The sequence below is a fragment of the Dicentrarchus labrax genome, unplaced genomic scaffold (genome assembly GCF_905237075.1).
Source record: "Dicentrarchus labrax unplaced genomic scaffold, dlabrax2021, whole genome shotgun sequence".
Taxonomy (NCBI): Eukaryota; Metazoa; Chordata; class Actinopteri; family Moronidae; genus Dicentrarchus; species Dicentrarchus labrax.
In genome coordinates this window covers 9,086,009-9,101,002 of record NW_026136712.1, presented here as the reverse complement: position 1 = coordinate 9,101,002, position 14,994 = coordinate 9,086,009, and the positions used below count along the sequence as shown (strand labels likewise).

The 14,994-nt window shown below is 40.1% G+C and overlaps 1 protein-coding gene across 1 annotated transcript; it reads right to left on the bottom strand.

Moving 5' to 3' along the window:
* Positions 1–10,976: 10,976 nt before the first annotated feature.
* On the bottom strand, positions 10,977–12,789 carry LOC127373353 (uncharacterized). The gene is made up of 2 exons (XM_051417767.1): positions 12,577–12,789; positions 10,977–12,452 (listed from the first exon to the last, which is right to left on the bottom strand). Exons 1-2 carry the CDS (start codon positions 12,635–12,637, stop codon positions 11,410–11,412), a joined length of 1,104 nt encoding a protein of 367 aa, XP_051273727.1. The 5' UTR covers positions 12,638–12,789; the 3' UTR covers positions 10,977–11,409.
* Between the last annotated feature and the right edge of the window lie 2,205 nt (positions 12,790–14,994).

Genomic DNA, 14,994 nt, shown 5'->3' with positions numbered 1-14,994 from the left:
AATTGTTGTGGTTTGCAGGCGTTTGCGGAGCCTGGAGCGCGGAGCATGCAATAAGCTTTACGTGGCCTCTAGAAAATTGTGATGATGAAATTTTTCATCAATTTCTTTGTAAAGATTGAGCACCAGAATGGATTCATCTTCAGTGATTGTCTTAGAAACATGCTACAGGGTTTATATGTACAATACTACTGATTTGATTTCAACAAAACCTTAGGAAGATGTATCAGTTCCAGTGCTATCACTTTTGATTGAAGCTATCAGCAGAGTCTCAGGAGCAGGACCACACCTCGATTGTACCACTTCTGACATTCCTATAAATTGGCTACCCTCCTATCCCCCTCCTGCTCTTTCTCTCCTGTATTATGTTCCCCTTCCCCCCACCCCATTTCTTTCTCCTATTTCTTCCTTTCTAGGGTCCTGAGGGGGTCTGTCGTTCACGGGTTCTACAGCGGATTCCCCACCAAAGCCTCCCTACAACGCAGCAACAGACTGAAGAAGTACAAGAGTCCAGTTTGCTCACAGTCTTTTCATCTTTGTTAATAAATCATTCACACATATCTTGTTGATGGTGTGGTCCTTGCTAATGAAAAAAATAGATGTTAGACATTCAAATTAATTCAATTCAAACAGAACCAGAGACGGCTAATCCTAAACTTAAACAATGTAGTTTGGCTTATGTTCTGTTCATTTGTGGTGCCTCTGCTCTTGACTAGTCAGTTGCATTTTATAAATCAAATCCAAAATGACCTGCCATGAAATGAAATGGCATTACCTGTTGTGCTTACTGTTACTGAATTCTAACAGATCAAATATTTCATCAGTATGTCGATCAAGAAACATGATATCGTATATTTTCCTCTACACATTGTATCTTGCATGGGGGGGTGACATTTTATAGTTCATTTGTTCAGCAGGGAAATTGTCATTTTTATAGATTTAGTATATTGACATATATATTGTCCATCAGCAGTTTTAGAACAAAAATCCGTATGCTTCTTGGCCTTCAAAACCTCAGTGAAACCACTGGTATATCTATACATCTGTGCATGAGAGCGAGTATACCTAGGGAGAAAACACTACAGAGAACCTTTGACAAATAAAAGGTGGGAGACAAAGGGGAGAACTAAAAGGAGGAAAAGCATCACAGGGGCCATGATGGAGAGAAAAACATCAATACTGTGTGCATTTAGAGGAAGTGAGTGAGAAAGAGAGAGAAAGACAGAGCCATGGGAGAGAGGCTGGGAGCTCCGCTGAGAGAGAGGAGGCTTGAGAATCAAGAGGGGAAGTCTAAATGAGATTATCTGAAAGAAGTCGAAGACAATGAGCGAAGCATTCAGAGAAACAGACAAAGGGACGAGTGGAAGGCTTTCTACAAACTGAGCAGGAAAAAAGTGCTGTGAATTCTGCCCACAGATCTTCAGTTTTGCTTTCAGCATGGACATAAAGACTTCCAGTCTCCATTAATGTCTGAACATACAATAATTAACATCATCATTGTACCTCCATATGCACATAAAGTATCCATGGTGATAGATTGAAAGACCATACTTTAAGATATAGACTTGTAGAAAAGAAAGAAGGTAAAAGCAGCCATGCATCTCTACAAATATGCATACATCCAATTGGAGTAAAAAAAATAAAAAATCATGGACAAGGCTCATGTCATTTTCCATTAAAAACAACAAATCAACAATGGGTTAATAGTTTTTAGGCAACAGTAGGCTATACGGAACAGATTGATAAGCTATATCTGACTTCAGGTAACGTGTTGGGCTTTGTTGGTTTTGGTCTTTGTGTGGGATTTATTGACAATAATGAAATTATAGAATATATTCAGCCCTGTCCTGTAAAAACCAGAATGTGCTCATGAGGTGCACAGGCAGAGCTGACATTAAGTACAATGTATATGCTGTGACTTCCTACATGGCCACCTTGGGACCCCCAACAATCATACACAAGGATTTTAAACATTGCATGTTGAGGTCTGATTTTATGGTTACAGGTCTTTTGATTTTCACATGACCAAAGAAAAGTTTAATAATGAGAAACATAACCATCAAAACTAAAATAGGCCTAATAGCTTCAATGTGGCTGTGATGCAAAAGCTTTAAAAAGTAGAAGAAATACACAAACAGACATTTAAGCTGTATTCTTAACATCTGAACCACAATATAAATATTCTGAATTCTAGTCCCAATTCTTTTTGGCCCATTTTTATTTTAAATGGTTAGTCTCTCTAAGGTTGGGTAAAAAAGTTAAAGCTCTGGTGCAAATTTCTGAATGATATCTGTGGGTGGGTTTCCATCCACCTGATTTTAATGTGTATTTTCAATTTGCTCATAAAAAAACTAAATGGAAATGCCTAAAATTTGAAAAAATAAATCATAATATTACAAAAGGTTTTTTGCGCTTGGCTGAAGTGGATGCGACAAAGTGCAGTGGAGACAGACTTAATGAATACTACATGAAAATACATGAAGTAAGTGTGAAATCCACTGAAGAGACAAAAAATAGCGTCAAATGAAAACATCAGATTTGTGTGGAGCAAAAACGAGGTCGTAACATTCCTTAAACAGATACATGAAACAAACATAAATGCCATATTTAGATCATGTTTTCGAACATTCTTACGCTCTTTCAGGTTTTACTGGTGCTCATTTAATTACATCATCTCGTTGCGCCCTCTTCTTCTGCAATGGTTGGATTAGTGCCACCAGCTGTTTACCTCGACAAACCAACTCTTGTTACTCTGGATGGTTATATACATTCATTTTAATTTTCTTTTCCAGATTTTCTAGAAATCTTGTTAAGATTTGCGTTACATTTCGATGGAAACCAACTAATGACTTACATATATTTCTATTTGTAAAGATAAGATTTAAAAAACTAACATTTAAAAGACCTGTAAACAGAATCTGATGTGTTAAAGTTCCCTTTTAAAGGGACATTGTGTAGTGTTTTAAGTATTTTATTAGCTAAAATCAATGTCTTCATTCATAAATGTGTCCTCATTGGTGTAAAATGACCTCTGCCAATGATCTGACTTATCCTCGTAAGCAAAGAATTTCTTATCTGTATATACATTGGACGGGCAAGTCCATGGAGGCTTCCATGTCATTCCACCATTTTGAAAAACTATAATCGCAGAGAGGGACATAAAGCAGTAGCCTACCTGTCTAGCTAATCCACAACACGTTTTCGTTCAGAGCCAGTGTCACGTGACTGAAACTAGCTATAACGGAGAAGGAGATCAGTGAGAGGCGCTTGCCACTGCCCCGGCACGTTTGAAAGTCTGCACTGCACTTTAGTTCATAATGGAGGATCATACTTATGCCGAGCCACAGGAGAAGGAATCCTCGTCGCCAAAAAGGGAATTAAAAAGGCAAAGTGACCAGCGAATTCAAAAAACGAGGGTAAACATCGGGGTAGCTTTTCCCAGGTGGAAAGAGCTAATGAAGGAGAAAGACTTTCAAAGGGACGCTGAAGTTGCCTGCTTTCTCCTCGACAGGTCGGCTTCTTGGTACATAACGGCTACCGTAGTTGCAATACGCATTTGAAAACGCGAGGCAGTAGAGAGCACTATTCGTTTGAATGCAAAACACAGATAGATGGGAGAAATTCCTACACAATGTCTCTTTAAAGTCAATATGAAATGAAAAAGTGTAAGAAGGAAGTGCTGCGTGGCTCTGATGGCTGATCTGACAGGTGCTCTTTAGTTAGGCAGGTGCAGATAACCATGTAAAATATAAAAAATTACCTTAAACTAAAAAAAGTAGTGTTGGTAAGACAGAAATCATCCAAATATCACGTTTGTCATGATCTAGCTGTCAGTTTAGCTAACATCTACATATACAAACACCTAAAATTGGGATTCTGAAGGGCTTTCTATGTGTGTGTGTGTGTGTGTGTGTGTGTGTGTGTGTAGAGGGGCTTTGGTGGGGTCACGTCAACAGACAGTCAGTGATATAATTGCACCTCATTAGTCGTACAGATTGGCGCCTTCCACTCCCTCTCCATTTTCCTCGCTCCGGACGACCCCATAGGACGGCTGCCACTCAGAAGAAAGTCATTAACCAATCACAGCGTGGCGTTTGTCACTAAGGGAAAAATAATGATAATCGTAATCCTTAGGATCTCCCAGATAACTAATTTATTTCATTTAAAAGCCAAATTACAGTGCTCAAATGCAGCAGAGGCCACAGTGGCACTCAAAGCAGAGCGTCAGAGAGGGCTGAGCGGCATGTCGTGTCTTCATTAACTGTGCGAGAGGGAACCAAAGACTCTGCACGCAATTAATGCAACATCACAGCACTAACGTTTGTCACTCGCCCCCATAGACACACACACACACACACACACACACACACACACACACACACACACATATGTACTGAGTGACATAGACACAACAGCGCACTGCTCATTACTCCTGTGCAGGTCTGGTCTCCATGGTCTAGGTGATGTGATGGGGGCTGTGGGAGCAGCCTCCCAGTTGTCTGACACACACACACACACACACACACACACACACACACACACACACACACACACACACACACACAAACCTAGCTTCACCTGCTATAAGGGATCAGGATGAGGGAAACCTCTGATTCACCGCCTTTTATCTCAGGCACATACAGACACACAGAAACTCTCTCTCCCTCTCTCTGTCTGTCTCTCCCTCTCTCTCTCACACACACACACACACACACACATGCAGTGGAGTCACATCTTGATTAAGCGGCTTAGGTGGTCCCGGGGAAATACACTCATCTCCGTCTGTCTCTCTGCCTCCCCCTCTCTGGCATGTTGTTATCTCCAGGGTCCAAATGTTTGGAGATATCTTCACACACACCTGATGGCAAACAACCTCAGTTGTCTCCCTGGCCTGTCCTTCTTCTAACAGGCTCCTGCAGCCTTGACCGGACCTGCCGCCTGTTTACAAAGGGTCAGCCCCAACATGGTATTTTGCCTGTTTGTCAAAGGGCACAAACAGAAAGGTAAAAAAAAAAAAAAAAAAAAAAGCCAGTGAGCTTTACACTTCCAAAATCCTTCTCTGGAAAATTGGATTCCTGACCAACTGAGGAGCTTCATTTGCATTTTCTTAGAAATGACAATGTATTTTACTGGATAGTGACTTACCCTCTGCCATGCTAGTACAGTATATGATATTTATTTGAGTCAGTAGTTCAGTTTCTGGTGAATTCCTCTGTTTTTATCTACTGAGCTTTTATTAAATGGTTAGATTGGCCTAGTTTAGCTTATTCATATGCTATGACTGTATGACTAGCAAACTTGAATGTGTACAAATTTAAGCAAAAAGTGGATCTGTCATATGATTGAATCTGTATCAATTTTTACATTTGTAGATAAATGTATCTGGTGGATGTTTGGGAATAGGGTTGCGCTAGGCTATAGGTTAACTGATATTGATGGTATCTATAACTTTGTCTGACTGGGTCAGCAGGAAAAATACTAAATAACTTCCACAATATCATAAACCCTGAGCCATCCATTCAAAATGAGACAATATGCAGCTGTTTAAAGCTGCAGTGTGTAAGATATGGCTAGAATTTTAGTTCATGAATGTTTAAACATCAAATGAACAAACAGTATTAACAGAATGTGAAGAGGTAACAGCTATGATGTATTGTCAAAGATGTATGTATTGTGTTGCAGAGATATCTCCTGATATGAGCATGCTAACCAGCTAGCTCTGGCCAGTCCTGTCTTGTAAAAGGCTATTACTTGTGCTTCGAGAGGCAATACTGAGTCACTATAGTGTCCAGTTTATCCTCAGTCCCACACAAGGACAAAGGAATAGAGAACCGGGAAGAGAGGAGGGCCAGAACTGCTGCTGGCTGACAGACTGCTGCCAAGCTTGGGTGCTCTCGAGGAGAGAGCCGGAGCATCTGGATGAATAAACATACATAGTTACGTCGGATTCTGGTGTGATCTGGAGCCATTTATCGGCTAGAGGAGAGGTCAGAGCTTACTTTTGGGATTAAAAATCAGATTTATCTTCACTCTCGCTTCTCAACCTGTCTGCAGCAGCGAGCTTTGGTGATATGTATATTTATAGCAATTCAAATTTTGTCAGGAATTTCCATCTCTGTGGAAGGAGAACTGAGCTGACAAATGGTAAAAATAATTAAGACATACGCTTACTCATGATGAACAGGAATACATTTTTTTTTTTTTTATCACAAATCAGTCACCACAGATAGCTAAATGTATTTTGGGTAAATAGGATGAGTGTATTTTTTATCTGAAATTCCTCTTTAAAGGTCCAGTATGAAACATTATTGAGCCACTATTGGCAGAAATTAGATATAATGAATATATGAATTGTTATCTTGTATGTACAGTAGCTCAGAAGGGACAAACCAAACACTGGCTCTAGATAGGGGCATTCGTGTTTTTTGCACATTTTGTGGCCACCTTAGTTTCTCCTTTGCTCTAGGAAGGGGATGATGAAGTGATGGAATTTTAGTTAACCCTAACTACACTGTTTAACAGAGCCATACCTTTAAGCTGTGATATAAGTGTTAATAAAATACCCACCTCATAAAGGGCTGCAAAAGCTTTCAGGGAAGTTGTCGCAACTACAAAGAAAGAACATCATATATCTGTCAGAGCAGTGCAATTACCTCTTTTCTTTCCTTCCACGATGATCCTAGAAACATAAACACACCCATACACAGGAAAGAGGAGTTCCTCGTCAGTTATGCAGATAGTAAAATAGGTTATAAATCATCTAATCTACGCTAATCTAATATGCAAAACAGACAGAACAGGTTCATTGGACAACTGACATTTGCTTTACAGATAACAGTTTGTCTGATAACAGTGTTTGTTAAAGGAAGAATTTTTTGCATGATTAAAGGTATGTCTCCTCATACCTTTTGACTTTTAACCACCCAACCCATCACTTGTGAAATCCTCCTCCTCTCCAGCAGCAGGTCATCTGTAGATAAATTTATATTAGTTAATCACACTCCTCTAAATGAGACCACCATTCTTCATGATGGTAGTCTCTTTTGGTCAGTAATTTTAAAACCTTTTCATATTTAGAGAGACCTGTACAGTTTGTCATGGCTTAAAGCCCCTGGAGAAACTGGTTTTAAATGTTACATATTTATTAAAAAGGTATTCATGACTAAATTGGCAACAAGTTGAAGGAACAGTGTGCAGGATTTAGTGGTATCTAGCAGTAAAGCTTCAGTTGCAGCCATTTGAATACAGCTTAGCCTTCCAAGCATGTAGGAGAACTGTGGCCATGAAACTCGTGAAAAAAGCTGGAACCTGTGTTTGGTTTATGGGCTGCTGTAGAAAAACACAACGATTCTTATTTTACCCGGTTCTGTCATAATACCGGTGCCACTCTCTGTCAGCAAACAATCCAACAGCTATCTACAGATTAAAATGTTGTTAAATCCTCATTGTTGCAACTAAGTGACATTACCTTTTTCCAGTTGAGTCCCTGTTCAAACCAATGATAAGAAATACAGGCAAAACACACACACACACACGCAAATTTGAAACATAATGAAAATTCCACTGCAGGGAGTTAATAATATAAGCTTTGTTAGTTCCTGATGGCTGCCTGCTGTTCATCACAGGTTACCACCATCTACACACATACTGTACTGACAGAGAAGTGCATGTAATACGAATATATTTACTATTAACCTGGTGCATTATTGCCAGTCGTCTATTATATGCAGACATGAAACACCACAACAACTTGCCTACTTTATCACTGCTATGTTATCTTTACTTTTTTTCTAACACACCATTAAGCCATTCATAAAACCCAGTACACAAGAATGTGTTGCTTTCTCCTGCTCACATCATATTCATGTCCAAGGATATATACGGCTTTCACAGGACTTCACAGGAATTAACCTTGAATATCCAGCTATAATCCTCACTGTACACACGCAACTTTGTATGACAGTGAGTAAAGTATGGTGAGGAATTTCCTGCATTGGACCAGCAGCAACGAGACAGAAGGATGATTGACGCGAGTACACACAAACACACACACACACACATAAAAACACAATTTGCACATATTCTCTCTATCTCTTAGACACACACCTCTGATCTGGTTGAGTGGGCTCTGTTCAGCACGTAATGACTGTGCTATGTGGTTTTTATTTTTCTTACTCCCATACAGTTGACTCATGCTCCGCTGCCTAGTGTGTGTGGGTGTGTGTGTGTGTGTCGAAACACTAACAGAGTTCACTCTTCTCAAATTCACAATAACTGATGATGTGGTGTGATCGGTGACTGAAGCCAAAACTATTGCAGGCAGGTTTCAAAATGAGATGGAGGAGGAGCTGTTCAATTTTTCAACTGACTGGCCGTTGAAAGCCTGAGCTGCTTGTATAAATACACAAATACAAACAGACTCACTCACATGTATGTGAAGGCTCAAATATACAGATCCGCAAACACACACTTACACACTTGCAGCCTTGTAGCAAATTAAGTAACTGATAAAGAGGCAGCATAAAAAAATAATTCATGCTACTTCATCCTCAATCTTTCTTTTTCTGGTTTTGTTCACACACGCAAACAGTGGTGTAAAAACACACACACACACACACACACGCACACAGGGACAGGTATATCATGCATTCTGGGCCTACAGTGCCAAGGCGTTCAGTAATTGAAAACAGGGATGAATAATCTGAGAGAATGACAGCCCTGAAAGATTATGTGAACTCAAACATTAAGACAATTAAGTGTGTGAGCACTGGAGTATGTCGCAGCATTAGACACTGTCTTAATAGTCCCCCAGCACAAAGACAGAGGAATGAGTGTGTGTATGTGCGTATGTGTGTGTGTGTGAGGAAGAGAGTGCATGCATGACAACCCGTATCACCATGGTGCGATGAAGAAAGACCGGAAGCAAAGCAGTGGCTGTGTTTAAAGCACCAAATGTTGCAAAACAAAGAAAAACGCTGCTACTGTAATATCAGTTTGATTACAAAACCAGAAATTCTACCAGACGCCTCCTGAACCCTGTGAGGGGGAAAACACAGTGATAACAAATAGTGTTATTTTTTATAGCAGTGATCCGGTTGTTAAAGACAGACGCTTTATCAGACAGTGAGCAAATGATTCAATTGTCTCCTGGTGATTCCACGCCTTAGCAACAGCCGCCGGGTCGGTGTGGCGACGGCCCAGTTCTGATTTATCTAGCGGGCTACACTCAGGTGCTGTTTTGTTAACAGGATTGCAGCCATTTATAACTGTGTTTCATTACTGTACTAAGAGCCGATAAGATGATCACTCACGCACACATACACACACGTTTGCACATGCAGAGGCGCTAATTCAATCCGCTGACAGGGAAACACGGCAAACAACATCCATTATGGCCTCAGAGCTAATTGGTAATGGGGGGGGGGGAGGAAAAAGGGGGAGAAACAGAGGTGGAGGTGGAGGGGGGAGGGCTGGGTAAAGGGAGCAGGAGGAAGCCAGGGTTTTGTTAGGGGATTTCTACAATGAGAATATTTCCTCTATTTTTCACCACCTATTGTTTGCAGTTATTCATCAGATCTATCTCTCCCACTTACACCTAAAAACCGGACAAGTCCTTTCTCACAGTGCACAATACATCTCTTCTTACTTCTGTTCGGATGGAAGGCAGTAAAAGTCAAAATGAGAATACCTGCCAATGAACCAAACCCATCCATCTGACCAGCAGCAAACAATAGGCCCAAAACAAAGATGGCATCTCGGCCCCAGGTGGTGGCAAACTATACTGCTGACATTTAATAATTCCCTCTCTTCCGCTAACCCCCCCCCCCCCCCCCCCCCCATCACCTGACTCACTATTACAATTAGAGATCAATCTTCTCCTATGCAAGAAGAAACAGGGAGGGAGAGACAAGGTGGTGATGAATTGCCGTCATTCATGCAAAGACAAGATCTTTTAGGATTCCTGGCTTTGGCTCTGTTTATTTACTTCCTCCATCACACCACATCAGCAACAGAGTGATGGTGGATGAATGGCTGAAAAGGCAGGCAGACCGTCAGACAGATGGAGTTGCAGGGAGAAATAAATAATGCCAGTGGAGGTGTTTGAGAAGAGGAGAATGAAAAAATAAGGGAAATTACAATAAAGAGAGAGAAGGGGGAAAGGAAAGAAAAGCGCAGCAGGGCAGGATTTGAATGCCCGGGGAAGAGAGACAGATAAACAGATAGAGGCGAGTAGAGACAGAAGAGGCAGGGAGCGATGGATGAGCAGATTTAAAGGGCAGGAGATAAGAGGAGAGATAAAAGCATGGAGGAACAGAAGGAGGGAGGGGGGTGGCTGCTGCAGCGTACAATGTTTACATGCACCAATACGTTGTTGAACATGTCTACTTACTTATGTCATTAGCTGTAGCTACTGAGTACGCACACACACACACATCGGATGATAGCACATGCAGGTACAGACACACACACAGAAACTGAGAGTGAAAGAGGGTGATGACATGTTGGTAAAACAAAAGTATGTGTTTTAGCAGTTAGATACCCTTTACATGTTGGCAGATCCTAATCATGTTCAAAGGTTTGCGTGTGTCTGTGTGTGTGTGTGTGTGTGGTCTAACTAAAGTTACCTTCGGGGACAGATTCCAGACTAAAGACTTGTTAACTGGGGACAAAAGCAAACTTTTGGGGTCAGTGGTTAAGGTTATGGGTTAGACAAGTAGTGGTTATAGTCTCTAGGAAATAAAAGTAAGTCTGTGTGTGTGTGTGTGTGTGTGTGTGTGTGTGTGTGTGTGTGTGTGTGTGTGTTGTCCATACCTAATGAACAACCCTCATAAAACAACCCAAAAAAGAAAATCTGACACATTTAGGTTTGTGCATTTTGTTCTGTAATGCAGTTTTACAAAACTTCCAATACAAAATCCAAATGGAATATGTTATTATATTTGTTACATTAAAACTTGGCTAAAATATACAGTTAAACCACTTTGTAAGCAAAACTTTGGTCATTTTTAACCACACTACCGGAGGGTGGCAATAGCTGTGTTTCTGTCAATGTATTTTTATGTACGATTTAAAGTATTGCATTAGTTTGATGGAAACAGCAACATTTGAAGAAAGTAAAATTTAACAAAAGCGTTTTTACACTCGTTTAAGGTTGTTTAAAAGTGGAAAAATGCACTTAATGTTCAGTGCTTTTGTTTTACAAATAAATGCATCACTATGGAGGATAAAATTAGACTTTAAATCCAAGTCAAGTTCCATATTGTAGTAAATGAGCTGAATCCAGCTACAAATTGATATCAGTATGAAAACTTGTGGTACACAGGGGAAACTGGAAATAAAAAGAAACTTAGACACTTAATACATGGGCTATAATATGCAAAACTGGTGGTGGGCTGCTTTAAAACCAGTCTTTCATCCCCACTTTCCAGGCTGGCGTAGGTTCTCATAAACAGTGTGAGTAGCCGTGTAGCGTCTCGCTGGGTCCAGTGTGTTATATTCAGCTGACATGGAGTTGATATCTGGAACCATGTAGGAGCCACGGTTGTGGTTGGGACCAGCACATCTCATCTTCTTATCCTTTTTCTTCTTTGCTCTGATGACGAGTATAGCCAATATTGTAATGACTAATCCAACACTAACACTGGCTAAAAGCATTATGAACAATGTGAACGGTGTCCGGCAGTTGTTGAAGATTTGGTCTGTGTTGTTCTGTGCATCACAAACATGTGTCAGAGTCGGTACACTGTCCTTTTCTGATCCAGCATCAGGGATTTCACCTGACACCACAGTATTTCTGGGTTTTCTCCGGACTCTGAGGTTGACAACAGACGAGGGGAGGTTTTTGTAAAGAATCATGGTGCAGACATAACTGCCTGTATCCTCAACACTGATGTTCTCCAAAGACAAGAAAGGTGAGTTTGCTCTGCTCCCACTTAATTGCAGATTGTTCTTGTACCAGATGTAGCCTGGGTTGGAGTTCAGATTTGCAGCGCAGGTGGAGACACAAGTCAGCATTATCCTCTGACCCTCCATCACTGTGCAATCTGCAACAGCCACATCCTGTCCATTAACAAGCTTCTTCACCAGGATGCTAACAGGAGAGGCAACAATGTGGAGTCTCACTGCCGGGACACTTTTACATGTCATTGGATGACCTGTAACTTTTATGGACTTGTAAATAAAGTAGTAATTGGATGTGTCACTTTTTCTTAAGCCTGTAAGTTTCATGGTGCAATCATTGTTTCCACGTTTGAGGTACTTAATTCTGTTCGAATAAGCTTGTATCTTTTCCAAGGGTGTAAGTTTCCTGTGAGGATACAATTGTCTGGACCATCCTGATATTGACATGACCTTAACGTTTTGGGGATAGGAGCAGGGAAACTCTACTGATGAGCCCACAAAGCCACAGGTTTCGCTGTAATTGTAGGTCACACATCCAGATGATGATAGCTGAACTGAAATAAAACACAAAGTGTACAGGTATTAAATGTTGTTTTGATTGAGAAACACTCTTGAGGCCATAAGGTGATTGCCCAAAGCTGTCTAACATTAACAGCAATAATGTGATGTAAGCTTTACCTGCCGGAAACAGCACCAGAAAGAGGGCCGAAAATACTCTTCCTGCTTCCTCCGCCCCCATTGGTGCTTCCTTCCAAAAAAGAAAAGAAAAGGGACTTGAGGGGAAAGATACACACTCACAACAGCTTATATTTTTGTTTTGGGGTAAATCTCATTCAAGTGATGTTAAAGCTGGCATCAAGAAATTAGAAATGTTAGTATGTAAGTTAGTGAAGTCACATAGTTTAAAGCTTAAGTAATTTTCTGAGCTTAATAAAAAGTGATTCATTAATATAGTATCTTTTAGTCTGTAAATTGTTCAGTAAATTATAATTTTCTTCTATATAGTCTTTCATCCATTTGCAGTATATACATTTACACTTTACAATACGGTACACACAATGGTGAGAAGTCTGGTTACTAAGAAATGAGCGAGGAGAGAAAAACCTGTCTCCGAATTATCCGATAATGATTTCCTCATAAATATGTGAATCGACATACTGACCACTTTCTTCATGAGCTGTTCCTGACTAACTCTGAACACAAAACTATTAACGATTACTTACTTAATCACAAGTTTCTGTCTTTGTGCCCCCTCAAGTAAAGTGAGACATTATTATTATTATGTGTGCCGTATTGTAAAGTGTTACCATTTATTGTTTTTCTCTAAGTTAATAAGCTACAAAGAAAATACAAGCTTCAATTTAAATCCAAACTTATCAATCAGATCCAGCAGGACAGTAAAATCCTCATCAGATTTATGTCTTAAATGAGAAAAACAATGTTATAAACACTACAACTAATAATAAATAAAATAAACAATCTCACTTACAGCTTAGAGAGGCGTGCAGTCCGGTCAGTGATTACAAAAACAACAGAGTAGGTTTTTTGTTGGAATTGGTTCAAATAAGTACCTGATGATGCAGATGTGAAAAGCCCGCATTCACACTCCCCACCCCCAACCACAATCACCATTACTCACAGGATTATTTAAAATGAGAATGATTTTCAACTAAACAAATGCCCAAATTTGACTCGATGCAGAATCAGTGCACATCTACCTAGCACTTGCTGAGTAAAGTGTGTCTGTCTTCTCTTATCCCTTCTTAATAATATTTTATCTTAATTATTTTTTTATTTTTACAATGTATTCATTCTTGTATGGGTGCATGTTCTCAGACAATATTTAACATTTGAAAAGCTTGCCTCCTGCAAACCAAACCCTGTTATAATAGAAATATAATTTTGGACAAATTGCCATTGCTCTCCGAACACATGACTGAGTCATTTTAAGATACACACTCATCTCTCTACTTGAAAACGTGTTCAGTGCCGTCAGCAGCAGAAACCTTTAAGTAATTTCTGTTTAACATGCATTGATGAGTCAAGACAGCTGTCAGTCCAGTGGGTTATGAGCTTAGGTACACAAGTTTACAGGCTCAGCAAATCAGTAGCTTAGCTTGGAGTGTGCAGCCCACCTCAGCGAGTTATAAAGAAAAGCTCCAACAACCAGCTTCTCATTTACCAACGCTGTGTTATTAGAGACAAGATCCAGCTCTAGCTTTAACACTGACATAGGATCTGCCAGTCTCACGGTCCTCTGTTTTTGTTCTGTTTCCAAATCTCCATCCACATCTCTGATTTGTTCCCTGAACAAGGTGTGGTGTGCCCATGTTTCTGCTGGTTAGAGAAACAATTAACTAATTAGAGCTCAGGCGATATTAAAAACGGGGACGTTATTTTCCCACATAGCTAGCTACCATGTAGTGATGGGCAGGTTGTTTTCAGTGCACTGAATCACTATTTATTATTCATTAAATAAATTTCAAAAGATTTGTCCACACCAACAGTTCAGTGCTTGATTGACGCTCCAACTGCGTAGTCCCACTCACTGAACCCCCCACAGTTGTCATGAACTGGGAAATGAGCTAAGACCAACACAGTTTTTTGAACCAGGCTATAAACATGTATATTTCTGCTGTAAAGTTGGGCATTTTAACATGTGGCTGTAACTGTTTTTGTTACTTCTGTGCCAGACTTTATTTGCCAGCTACAGAGGTTGCCACTTATATACAGCATTTATATTTTGGCAATACTTAATTGTAAAATAAAATATTTGGTACTACATATTTCCTACTTCGACACACAAAAGAGAAGGAGCAGGATGGGCTTGAGCAACTGGGAATCACTAAGGACCCAGGACACCTTCACTATGTGTTCAGTGGGTCAGTGTATCCTTGCACGGTCACTCGCTGATGACTGAGAGCTCAACTGAAATGACTGAAAATGGATCGTTTCAGCAAGTGATTTAGCACAGTTACCCAAAAGATTAATTCTTTTGAACAAAACATTCTCAAACTACTAGTACATTGCTTACATTACATTCATGAAAATAGCAACAGAAATATGGCAACAAGAGTAGATACGGTTGACACAGCT

Excerpts from the sequence above, each read along its gene's own strand:
- LOC127373353 (XM_051417767.1), bottom strand. The coding sequence starts at position 12,637 with ATGGGGGCGGAGGAAGCAGGAAGAGTATTTTCGGCCCTCTTTCTGGTG. Across the intron at positions 12,453-12,576 it reads TCTGGTGCTGTTTCCGGCAG|TTCAGCTATCATCATCTGGA; the intron begins GTAAAGCTTACA and ends GTTTTATTTCAG.